This window comes from Populus trichocarpa, chromosome 4 (assembly GCF_000002775.5).
Source record: "Populus trichocarpa isolate Nisqually-1 chromosome 4, P.trichocarpa_v4.1, whole genome shotgun sequence".
NCBI classification, from domain to species: domain Eukaryota; kingdom Viridiplantae; phylum Streptophyta; class Magnoliopsida; order Malpighiales; family Salicaceae; genus Populus; species Populus trichocarpa.
In genome coordinates this window covers 15,725,528-15,738,108 of record NC_037288.2, presented here as the reverse complement: position 1 = coordinate 15,738,108, position 12,581 = coordinate 15,725,528, and the positions used below count along the sequence as shown (strand labels likewise).

The 12,581-nt window shown below is 33.8% G+C and overlaps 1 protein-coding gene across 4 annotated transcripts; it reads right to left on the bottom strand.

Annotated features, from left to right (window-relative positions):
- Window positions 1-854: 854 nt before the first annotated feature.
- LOC18110342 (uncharacterized) lies at window positions 855-3,311 on the bottom strand. 4 transcript variants are annotated; one of them, XM_024599128.2, is made up of 4 exons: window positions 3,154-3,311; window positions 1,914-2,638; window positions 1,583-1,814; window positions 855-1,403 (listed from the first exon to the last, which is right to left on the bottom strand). In XM_024599128.2, the coding sequence occupies exons 2-4, from the start codon at window positions 2,124-2,126 to the stop codon at window positions 1,327-1,329; spliced, it is 522 nt and encodes a 173-aa protein (XP_024454896.1). In that variant the 5' UTR covers window positions 2,127-2,638; window positions 3,154-3,311; the 3' UTR covers window positions 855-1,326. The 4 variants fall into 4 exon arrangements, with proteins under 4 accessions (XP_024454896.1, XP_024454898.1, XP_024454899.1 ...); XM_024599130.2 differs by lacking the exons at window positions 855-1,403; window positions 1,583-1,814 and having other exon boundaries at window positions 2,089-2,638; window positions 3,154-3,310; XM_024599131.2 differs by lacking the exons at window positions 855-1,403; window positions 1,583-1,814 and having other exon boundaries at window positions 2,089-2,633; window positions 3,154-3,301.
- Between the last annotated feature and the right edge of the window lie 9,270 nt (window positions 3,312-12,581).

Sequence of the window (12,581 nt, the reverse complement as noted above, 5' to 3'; positions counted from 1 at the left end):
ACTCAAACCCCAATAAACACATTTAACCTCAAAACAGCCTTTAGTTTATTAAAAAAAAAAATTCAACTTGAATTTAAAAAAAATTCCTGATCCTAAATCTACTTATTCTAGCAAATTAAGGGGTCAAAATAATTAAATAAAATTTATCTGGTCAAACAGAAACTATTATTACCTAAATCGGTTTTTTTTATTGCTAAAATATGGACAATCTATAATTTTTTTTTCTTCTCCTTTATTTTCTAGAGACTCTATCTCCCCATAAAATTCCAGGATTAAAATGCAAAATAAATAAAATATAGGAATGAAACGTCAAAACCTCAAGATCAAAAATGAAAACCAAGAAAACTTTGGGAACCAAAAGTTTAAAAAATGCATCTCATGAACAATAAAAAAAAAAAGCCTACATTTTTTGCTCCAATGCCAAATTTGATCCCCGCATTTTTAGTTGTTGTGAAAGAAATAAAATTGAATTTTATTTTGTAAAATCGAGCATTAACTTAATGTGAGGATTTTTTTTTTAAACCGTGAGAATTTTATAAAAAATAAATAGAAATAAATCATCAAATTTAATTTTTAGTCAACCCAATAAGACAAAATTAAAAAAAAAAAAAAAACATTTTGATGACTACATCAGAAAATACTTCAGGATTTAAAAAAAAAAAACACTTTCTTAACCTACAACAGTGTTTTGTGATCGTGTATATAGTATTTTCACTGTACCGTTTAGTTTTCTTCTTAATTTTCAAGCTGGGATGGACTTATATTGTGAGGCCACAATTATTATTATTATTATAAAAGGACAAGTTGTCTTATTCAATTTTCCAGCTCTTTCTGTATACATACATACATACATACATATATATACATATATATATATATATATAGGTGCCAACATCCTTATCTCTTTATGACGTCACCTTGTCTTCCTCTTTCCCTTTACTGCCTCTGGATAAGTTGATGTTGGAATTATCCGATGTTGACATATTTGCTTTAGGCACACGTGGTGACATGCAAAAGATGTATTTAGCAGATAAATTCATGTTGGAATTATTCGAGGTTCACCAATTTGCTCTGTGCACCTGGTGACGTGCAGATAATGTATTTATGGGGAAAAAAAATAGGATGACTGATCACCCATTTTCGAAACGCATGCAGCAATAGCTATGTCCCTTTGGACATGAAATCCGTATTTGAGGGGCAGCTTTGAGAACAGGAGATCGTGTTTTCAGCACATTGAAAGATCTCTGGATGACGTTTCTAAAAGAAGAATGTCGGTGATTAAACAGTTCATGTGGATTTTTAGGCAGCCGATTGGCACCTCTAAATTCATGAAGGTGATAGCGAACTTCTGGATATGGAGCAATAAAACCTTCCAGATTTGAGTATCCTGTGACGGTATTTTCCTGTCACGTAGCACAATGGTAAGTAAACCAAGAAAACAGCTAGAGAGATAAAAGGTCCATGTTGGAAATTGAGGGCTTGTGCGTGCACTCATGCTAGGAAAAGTGTGTACAAATTATGCATAGACGCATCAATACTGTGGAAGTGCACAGACTACTGCGAGTTGTGTGTGTGAGAGAACCTTCAGGTATGCTAGGGAAGTTTTGATCAGGATCATCAAGGACTGCTCTTGATAGACGAGAATCTGCAACAGAGCCTTCCCCGCCCGGATAAATAAATGTAAACTGCAAGTCAAATGTGCAAACGGCCAAAATATTTTGTGATAAAACACCTTTCTTATTACGAAATCGAGATTGGTCCTTGGCTGGTTGATGTGCAGGAACATGCATGCCATCTATGACACCGATACTATCCTGAATAAAAAGAAGTAACTGGCATAACATAACGCATCACAGAAGATCAAGAATAGTTTTGCAGAGATAAACCTTGAAGTATGGATAAAATCTATTTACTAGACAGAGTATCTGGAGGAGTGACCATAGGTGGTGGTTGTATGAATTCACGTGAAAGTGACATGATTCCTTCAACACATTATTGAAATGCCGGCTTATGCTTTCACTGAAATCTTCTTGAATAACCCTGTTACGCTCATAACCAAACAATGGAAAGTCACAGTGCTCTCTATCATTTAAGATCATTAAACTTGCAAAACAGCCATTAATCATGAAGTCAAACTAGTTACAGCTGCATGAGGTTTCTTGAGTACTTTCTACATACACAGCATAACCATTATTAGTGACTAAGAAAAATACACTACTAAAAGAGTCAATCGAAACTAATTCAGCTAGGGGTAGCATTACATTTTCCCTGCAACCATGGCAACCTTTTCTCACTCTTTAGTGAGATAAATATCTCCCTGGCATTGGGGTTCTCAAATAAATCCAAGGCAAGAAAGTAAATCCGTTGATCAACACCTTGCATCTCATCCAATACTTTGATGCATTTACTTATAGAAAACCGATCCTCATTCTTCATAATAGCAGCTGCCCTCATTTTAGAAGCAGCAGCAATTTCCAGCATAGCATCCACAATGGCATCACCAGTAGCCTTACGACTCCTCTTCCCACGACCAGAACCTCCTGGCGTCACAGATTGACGCTTGTTGTGTCCATCCAGCATGTTGACATCATCTCCAGAGCCCGACGAACCATCATCATCCACATAAGCCATAACTACACTAGAATGAGCAGACGCGCCTTTTAATTCTCAATACACGTATAATCAACAATTTCTCAAATTGAATAAAACCAAAAAAATAAGACAATCAATGATAATTCTAAGCATTTTCTCAAAAATGCCCTCAATAAATCCAGGAAAAAAAAAAAAAATCTTAAAAATTTAATTTTCTGACCCATGTTCAACGAATTGAAAAGTAACTAAACAATGCAAAATACAAAAAGGGATCATCTTTTTGCTCATTTTAAAAAAAAATATATATATTACACTGGTTTCATACATCCAACAAAAAAGTGATATTTGATCAAAGCTCGGAGAAAAAATAAAATAAAACCCATCACTATTTTCCCAATTCTGATACTGGATCAATGTCAAAATTATTACTTAGCAACCAAACAACGCATAATGAGAAAGTTCACAAAAAAATTAAATAAAAACATCTAAGAGAACAGAATATTTCAGTCAGAGAAGCATGAATTGAAGAATTAAACTAAAAGGGGAGAGTAAAGAACTCACCTTTGCAGTGATTATGAGTTTGTTTGTGCTTTTGATTAGAAAATCAAGAGGTGAAAAAGCAATCTCAACTCTCAAGGGTTTACGGAACAAGAAGAAATATAAAGCAGGCTAAGCGTCCAGGCCTGCTGATAAAGCCCAAGGATCTCTCAAACATACAATATTTTGCTAGCCCAAGTTTGTATTTTTCGTACATAACTTGTGAATTATCCTTTTTAAATAAGATTTTTAATTTTGTCTATAGTATCATGGAAATAAGATGAAATTCCAAGGTGTTCTAGAATTTAAATAAAAATAAGATACTAAAAAAACATGATAGTTAATCAGATCGAGTGTATTAATAACTATTTATTTTATAATTTTTACAATTCTCATAACTTAAGTAATAAGTTAGATTTTAAATTCTTTATAACAAACATTTTAGGAGAACGTAGAATTATTTAGTACAAATCAATATATATTTAAATAGCTTTTAAATAAATCGTATTAGAGGATTTACAATTTTTCATACTCATTATGAAAAAATAAATGATATATATTGATTAGTAAATTATAGCTTTTAATATTATTTTAAAAAAATTTATTTTTTGATTCTCTTATTGAAATCTTGGTTTTTTTAATTTATTTGTTTTTCCATTTCAAAAGCATTTTTAAAAAATTTAAAATTTTTTATTTTTTTCTTTACTTCAAATTAATATTTTTTGGTGTTTTTAGATTATTTTAATGGCTGATATCAAAAATAATTTTTAAAAAATAAAAAAATATATATTATTTTGATACATTTCCAAGTAAAAAACACTTTAAAAAATAACCACAACCGCATTCACAGACAAAAACTCAATCCAACACTTGAGTGGGTCCCTTGAAAGCCTAGATATACATGGATGGGATAAACTGAGAAGAGTGTACCTCATCAACTTCAACACCTCACTGCCCTCAAGTATTTGTATGCAAGGTTTTTCATGGGAGAGGAATTTGAGGAAGCTTTGCCAGATTGGTTGGGTAACCTTTCTACTCTTTGATATCTTTGGACCTGGCATTGCAAGAATCTCAAGTGCCTGCCAAGCTCAACAGCCATGCAACGCCTCTCCAAATTAAAGCAATTGTGTATTTTGGGGGGATGTCCACTTCTATCAGAAAATTGTAGAGAGGAGAATGGCTCTGAGTGGTCCAAGATTTCTCATATCCCATCGCTGGATATAAGATAGAGGATACACGTGTACAGGTAAGTTGAGATTTAAATTTTTTGGTCCTCCGTGAGTGTCCGGGCCAGTTTACGCGCACCTCAACTAATCTTATCGCTGGATATAAGATAGGTGAGGTCTTAAGATATAATTAACATTATTCTTTAACAAGAATAAATAAAAAAACACCTTAGGAATTAAGATTGTTTCAATAATTAATGAGGCAGGAGCCAAACCTCAGGATCAGTGTTGAAATCTTTAACAGCCCTATCTCTTTTATAGAGAATAATATAAATTTTATTTTGAGACCTTACCCAACAGCTTAAGCTATTGAGTTGAGATGGTTTTTTGACATAGTATCAGAGCCTTGATGACCAAGCGGTCACGAGTTTGAATCTCATCATCCTCATTTATATGATAAAAATTAAATACAAGGTAATGTGAGTCTGTGCAAGTTTCAAGCCCAAATAGCTTTCACTTGAGGAGATGTATTAGAGAATAATATAAATTATATGTTGGGACCTCACCTCACAGCTTAATAACTATTAGGTTGAATTGGTTATTTGACAATCTTGAAGTCAAAGCAATACTGATTCAATGAAATCTCAACCAAATCCAACATGCTAGTCCACTGGGAGAAAACAATTGCTTTTATTGGCCCTTCAGTTAACAAGTTTGAATATACCATTGACGTTGCGCTGGATCCTGTGGAACCATTGAATCCCGAAATTGGACTCCTTACGTACGTTACAATGGGACTTGAGCGTTGCACTGGATCCTGTAGAACCATTGAATCCTAAAACTGGACTCTTTACGTTACAATGGGACTGAAGAACCTCAAGAACTTAACAACTGCTTGCGGGTTGTTACAATGTTGAGCCCTTAGAACTTAACAACTGCTTACGGGTTGGCCAGAATGCAGGAGGACAACTTGATAATTATGAGAAGATCTTGGAAACCTAGCTCTACTGGTTTTCAGGTCCGAAATATAACACAAGCCCAACCCAAGGCTAAAAACAAGTTTGTTGTTCCTATATATAAGCTCACTCCAGCTCAGATGAAGGAAAAAAGAGATCAAGGGGCTTTGCTTTAAATACGATGGTAAGTGGGGGCCGGAGCACAAGTGTGGAGGTTCAAAGTTGTTCCTGATAGAGGAGGCGGCTAAAAAAAACTATTGTTGTGACGGGAGATCTTATTGATTTAGGTGACCCTAAGAAAGAAGGCATAGAGAGAAAGTCGGCATATCCCTTCATACTATTATTAGGACTCTGAATCCTAAAATTACGAGAGAGGAAGTTAAACTGAATGGCTATTATAAACACAGGGAGTACACATAACTTCCTACATCCAAGAGCTATTAGTCAGGAAGCTAGATGGCTCGTGGAAAATGTGTGTTAGACTATCATGCACTCAACAAAGAAACAATAAAAGGCAAATTTCCTATACCGGTGGTTGAAGAATTATTGGATGAGCTCCACCGTAAAACCCTGGTATTTACTATAAGTTTAGATTAAAGAGGGTAAATATTAATTGAAAATGATAAATTAGGTAGAAGTTTTTTTTAATAGAGATAGAGCATTCCAAAGATATTAATTTAATTTCAAATGAGACAAAATAATAATTTAGTACACTATTGATGATTGCCTCATTTGCTGCTGAAGAAGTGGTCTTCAATGCGGAGAAGATTGAGTCAAGATTATCTCCAATAAGTTAGGAAGTTAGTTGCAAGTAAAACTGCTATAGAATAGCTTCTTTTCTATTAAAATCTTGTCATTATTTTTCTGAAATATGTTATCAAAACTCTTGTATAAAAGAGTGATTCAATCAATAAAAGAATGTATCTTGCAGTCACAATGACAAATATACTATATTGTTGGTCTTACTCTGTTTTTCAGTGTCTCTATACTGTCAAAAACAACAAATTGGTATCAGAGCGTAATTGATCTTAAAGGACCAACTTGAGTGAAGAGAGTAACCTGTGAGGAACCCTTTTTCACCAAAAATATAATCGCCTAAACCTCCTATCATTTTTCAATGGCATCAAACATTTATTCTCTTACATCACCACTAGTATTTATTGGTGAAAACTATCAGATGTGGGCTGTAAGAATGAAAACATACTTATAAGCCTGTGATTTTTTGGATGATGTAGAACAAGAACATGATCCACAACCACTTCTTGCAGATCCTACTCTAGCTCAAATCAGAAATCATCGTGAGGAAAGAGCCAAAAAGTTCAAAGCTAAAACATGTCTTTACTTTGTTGTTTCTGAAGCAATATTTCCAATAATCATTGCACTTGATACGGCCAAACAAATATGGAATTATCTTAAAGAGGAATTCCATGGAAATGAGAGAACAATTCAGATGCAGGTCTTGAATTTGAGAAGGGAGTTTGAGATGCAAAAGATGAAGGAATCAGAAACAATTAGAGATTTCTCTAATTACTTTCCATAGTCAACAAAGTAAGACTATTGGGGGAAGACCTTCCTGATAAAAGGGTTGTTGAAAAAATTCTTGTGACTTTACCTAAAAGGTTTGAGTAAAAAATATCTTCATTAGAAAATCTAAAGATCTGTCAAAAATTTCTTTGACAGAATTGCTCAATGCTTTACAAGCACAAGAACAAAGAAGAACAATAAGGCAAGAGGAGTCCATGGAAGGAGCTTTTCAAGCTAAAATGAAAGTCCAGGAAGGAGACAAAGGCAAAAAGAAGAACAACAAATTTAAAGGAGCCGGTAGCAGCAATAAAAGAATTGGAAACTTTCCTCCTTGTCAACACTGTAAGAAAACAAATCACTTACAGAAATATTACTGGTGGAGACCTGATGTTAGATGCAGAAAATGTAATCAATTAGGACACATGGAAAAGATTTGCAAAAGCAGAACTAATCAGCAAGAAGGTGAAGCTCAAGTTGCTGATCAACAACAGGAGGAGCAGCTATTTGTGGCCACTTGCTTTGCTAGAAAACATGCAAGTGATTGCTGGCTTATAGATAGTGGTTGTCCAAATCACATGACGAATGATGAAAATCTATTCAAGCAACTTGACAAATCAAGTGTCTCTAATGTCAGAATTGGCAATGGTGAATATATTCCTGTCAAAGGGAAAGGAACAGTTGCTATTAAAGGAAATTCAGGTATAAAACTCATTTCAGATGTTCTTTTTGCACTTGAAATTGACCAAAATCTGTTGAGTGTTGGTCAGCTTCTTGAAAAAGGATACTCAGTTGTGTTTTAAAGATAAGCATTGCTTAATTTCTGATCCTGCTAGATTAGAAATATTCACTATAAAGATGAAAGGAAAAAGCTTTTCACTAGACTAGATGGAAGAGGAGTCAGCTGCCTTTTCAAGCACAGCAAATCAAACAAAATTATGGCACAAGAGGCTGGGGCATTTCAATCAAGCAACGTTGGTGCATATGCAGAAAAAGAAGATGGTGCAAGGAATGCCAAACCTAGAAGAAGAAATCTTAGTTTGTACCTCTTATCAATATGGCAAGCAGAACAGACTTCCATTTCCTCTGAACAAGGCTTGGAGAGCAATAGAAAAGCTTCAGCTTATTCAGACTAATGTTACAAGAGGACCTTTAAAAACAATATCTTTGAATGGAAGCAGGTATTATAATGCTTTCATTGATGATTATACAAGAATGTGTTGGGTCTATTTCCTAAATTTTAAGACCGAGGTAGCAAATGTTTTTCTGAGTTTAAAAACTAGATTGAAAATCAAAGTGGTCACAAAATTCAGGTTGTAAGATCTGATAATGGCACTGAATACACTTCAAACAAGTTTGCCAAGTTTTGTCATGATGCAGGGATTGAACATCAATATACTACGCCTTACACTCCTCAGCAAAATGGTGTAAGTGAACGAAAAAATAGAACAATCATGGAGATGGCAAGGTGTTTGTTATTTGAGAAAGTTTACCCAAGAAGTTTTGGGCAAAGGCTATGAACACTACAGTTTTCTTGTTGAATAGACTGCCAATAAGAGCATTACAAAACAAAACTCCATATGAAGCCTGGCATGGTTATAAACCCTCACTCTAGAATTTAAAGATTTTTAGATGCTTATGTTTCACTTATGTTCCTCAGGTGAAAAGAGATAAACTTGATAGAAAGGCTGAAGTTGGCATCTTTGTCGGCTATAGCAATGTTACAAAAGGCTACAGAGTTTTTCAACCTCAAACAGAAAAGGTGATAGTTAGCAGAGACATCAAGTTTATTGAAACCGAAAAGTGGAACTTCAAAGATGCAGAAAGAAGTACAAGTAAGGAGATTGTGCAAGATCTTGGTGATTATGTTGATGAAGCACCAGTCAGAGGAACTAGATTGCTTGATGATATTTATCAAAGCTGCAATATAACTGTGTTGGAGCCTGCAGAATTTAAAGATGCAAAAAAACGATCCAAAATGGATTGATGTAATGAAAGAAGAACTGAGGATGATTGAGAAGAATCAAACATGGGAATTGGTGGACATGTCGAAACACAAAAAAACCTATTGGTGTAAAATGGGTTTACAGAACAAAACTGAATGCAGATGGCACCATCAACAAACACAAAGCCGGATTGGTAGTTAAAGGTTATGCACAGATTTTTGGTGTAGATTTTTCAGAGACCTTTGCACTAGTGGCACGACTAGACACCATTAGAATGCTACTAGCAGTTGCAGCTCAAAAAGGTTGGAAAATATTTCAACTTGATGTGAAGTCTGCATTTTTAAATGGCTATCTGCATGAGGAGATTTTCATGGAACAGCCTAAAGGATTTGTTATTAGAGGTGAAGAAGAAAAGGTATACTTATTGAAGAAAGCTTTATATTAATTGAAACAGGCTCCAAGAGCCTGGTATAACGGGATTGATGAGCATTTACTCAAACATGACTTTAAGAAAAGTTTGAGTGAATCAACCCTATACATCAGAAATTCAAATTCTGATTAAGTTATGGTTTCACTCTATGTTGATGATCTATTTGTTACAGGAAACAATCCAAGAATGATAGACCAATTCAAAACAGAAATGATGAAGGTCTTTGAAATGAAAGGCCTTGGTGAAATGTCTTATTTTCTTGGCATGGAAGTGCAAGAAAACCAGCGTGTGATCTTTATTGGCCAATAGAAATATGCCAAAAGAGATTCCAAGAAAATTCAAAGTAGAAGAATGCAAATCAATGAACACGCCTATGAACTTGAAAGAAAAGTTCTGTAAAAAAGATGGAGCTGACAAAGTAGACGAAGCAATTTACAGAAGTTTGATTGGATGTCTGATGTACCTCACAACAACAATACCTGATATCATGCATGTTGTAAGCTTATTATCAAGATTCATACATTGTGCAAGTGAAGTTCACTTCAAGGCTGCAAAAAGAATAGTGAGATATATCAAAGGTACACTAAGTTATGGCATTCAGTTCAGTTGTGTTGAAAATTTTGAGTTACAAGGATATGCAGATAGTGATTGGGCTGGTAGTTTTGATGATATGAAGAGCACTTCTGGATATTGCTTTAGTTTTGGATCGGGAATTTTCTCCTAGTGTTCCAAAAAACAAAAAATTATTGCACAGTCTACTGCAGAAGCAGAGTATGTTGCAGCAACTGCAGCTGTAAATCAAGCCTTATAGCTTAGGAAGATCTTAGCAGATTTAGACATGGAGCAAAGGAAAGCTACTATGGTTAATGTTGATAACTAAGTCACAATTGCAATATCTAACAATCCTATTTTCCATGGCAAAACAAAGCATTTCAAACTCAATTATTATTTTATGAGAGAAGTTCAGAAAAATGATGAATTACAACTGATTTATTGCAAGACAGAAGACCAGCTTGCTGATATGTTAACCAAGCCCTTATCTAAAACAAGGTTTGAAACTTTGAAGGACAAAATAGGCGTCTACAGCAAAAGATGCAAGGGGGAGTGTTGATGGTTGCCTCATTTGCTGCTGAAAAAATGGTCTTCAATGCTGAGAAGATTGAGTCAAGATTATCTCCAATAAGTTAGGAAGTTAGTTGCAAATAAAGCTGCTATAGAACAAATCATTTTCTGTTAAAATCTTGTCATTATTTTTCTGAAATTTGTTATCAGAACTCTTGTATAAAAAAGTGATTCAATCAATAAAAGAATGTATCTTGCAGACACAATAACAAATATACTATATTGTTGGTCTTACTCTGTTCTTCAGTGTCTCTAAACTATCAAAAACAACATACACAAAATATAAAATAACAATAAATCGCATAAATTTCTTGATTGGGTAAAATAATGATTTGAAGGAGAGAATTTTGTAAATTTGGATGATATTATTTATAATATAGAAGGAAGCTTCAAATAAATTAATGCATGATCCTTTGCATGAGAAACATTGATTTCTAGCATAAACCTCGCGCACAATCACGGATTGAAAGTGGTAAAAGGCTCTAAGGAGAATTTTATGATAGTTATGAATAGGAATCTCCAACAAATTATTGTAAGACCCCTCAATTATTTAAGTAAATTATATGGTATGTGAAATTCAGATTCTCGGCATGAAATTACCGACTATCTAGTTTTATGATATTGAGTGTATCTCTCAATCCAACCATTGGATGAGGTTGAAATTTTATAAGTGATCTTCTGACATATTATTTTATCTTAAGTTAAAATTTAACGAAAATTAAAGCTTGGGAAGGCTTGAAAATAAAAGAGCAGTGACGGGTCACATACAAAAGACCAAAATTAAAGAAGCATAAGTAATTGAGAATTAGAGGAGCATTAAGGCCCTGTACATACAAATAAATATTGAATAAAAATGGATTTTGAAGTAATCCAAAAGAAAAAGGAGCCTGAGAATTAATGTAAAATAAAAATTTTGAACAAATTCTAATTTTCTCTTTCTAAAACTAAGCAAATTTAAGGAAAAAGTTAGCATACCAGACCTGGCTACAAGCCAATGTGTCTTGCAAAACAGTATTAGTTTTGCAATGCAAAGGGAAATCTGTTTTGCCAACTATTAGTGAAGCTAAGTTCCACCTTCTCATTCTAGAATCCTACTTCAACTTGGCAAAAACAAAATGGAAAAAGAAATAACAAGAAAAATAAAGTAAAATTTACTTGGAACGCAAGATGTTGAACTCCAAATGATTTGATTCAATTACAAAAGGGAGCACACAAAATGGTTTAAGAAATCTGGTGAGGTCAAGGAAACTAATGGTATGCCGAGAGATTGATGTGGAAGAGATTAATGTTTTTGTAGCTATCTTGTTTAATTCTTGCAAGCAACTTTACCAAAGAAATTAGCTCATACTAGTTATTTGACATGCGCTTCGCCGTGAATCAGATTATTTTTTTGGAAAAAATAATAAATATGCAACCTTTTCAAATGTGTTTTTTTTAATTCTAATTATAAATAAATAAAAAATCATATCCATGCATTTATTAAATACATTGAAAACTAGTTGTCCCAATAAATGCAAAAAAAACAAAATGTTAACACCTCTATTCAATTCGCCTCGCTGCAGGTTGACTAATTTTTTTCTAACACAAAAAAATTAATGTATAAGTGTTATTAATGTTTTTTTATATCGAGTAAAAATATAATCATTAATTAAAAAGTCGATACTTATATAAAATAAAATATAGTAATTTTTAGTGTAGCAGAAAAATAGAATAATGTTGCAATTGCTACAGTGAAACTATTAGAAACAGAGAATCAAGAACTCAAAAGAACGATGAATGAATTCTCTATATTTGAAAGCAAATGTCTGGCCTTTTATAGCCTTTACATCACTGCATGCATAATAGTATTAACTGCATCTTTAACTGATGCAACGTGATTCAAGGAATCACTCAACTAACTGCCAGCTAGACACTAACCAACTAACAAATTTACCAGACTTATTTAACAGTAATATACTAACAGTTATCGAAATTCTCAACATTCTCTCCTTTAAACTAATTTCTGTGTAACAATTAGTTTACTCCAGGCATCATGCAGACTCTCAGTTGTTCTCGAAGTTTCACAAATGTCTGCAGCTTAATTGGTTTCGTCAGCAAGTCAACCACTTGATCTTGAGAACCACAGTGCATAAGTTCAATCACTCTATCTCGAGTTAAATCATGTAGAAAATAGAACCTCACATCAATGTGTTTGCTGCGTCCATGCATAATAGGATTTCTTGAGAGCTTGATGGTTGAACTGTTATCACACATCAAAGTAGTGCAACCATCTTGTGCATGATTTAACTTTTCCAAAATCCTTCCCATCCAT

Coding starts and splice junctions, on each gene's coding strand:
- LOC18110342 (XM_024599128.2), bottom strand. CDS start 2,126: ATGATTAATGGCTGTTTTGCAAGTTTAATGATCTTAAATGATAGAGAG. Junction 1,815..1,913: donor TCCTCCAGATACTCTGTCTA/GTAAATAGATTT, acceptor CTTTTTATTCAG/GATAGTATCGGTGTCATAGA. Junction 1,404..1,582: donor CTTCCCTAGCATACCTGAAG/GTTCTCTCACAC, acceptor GCTACGTGACAG/GAAAATACCGTCACAGGATA.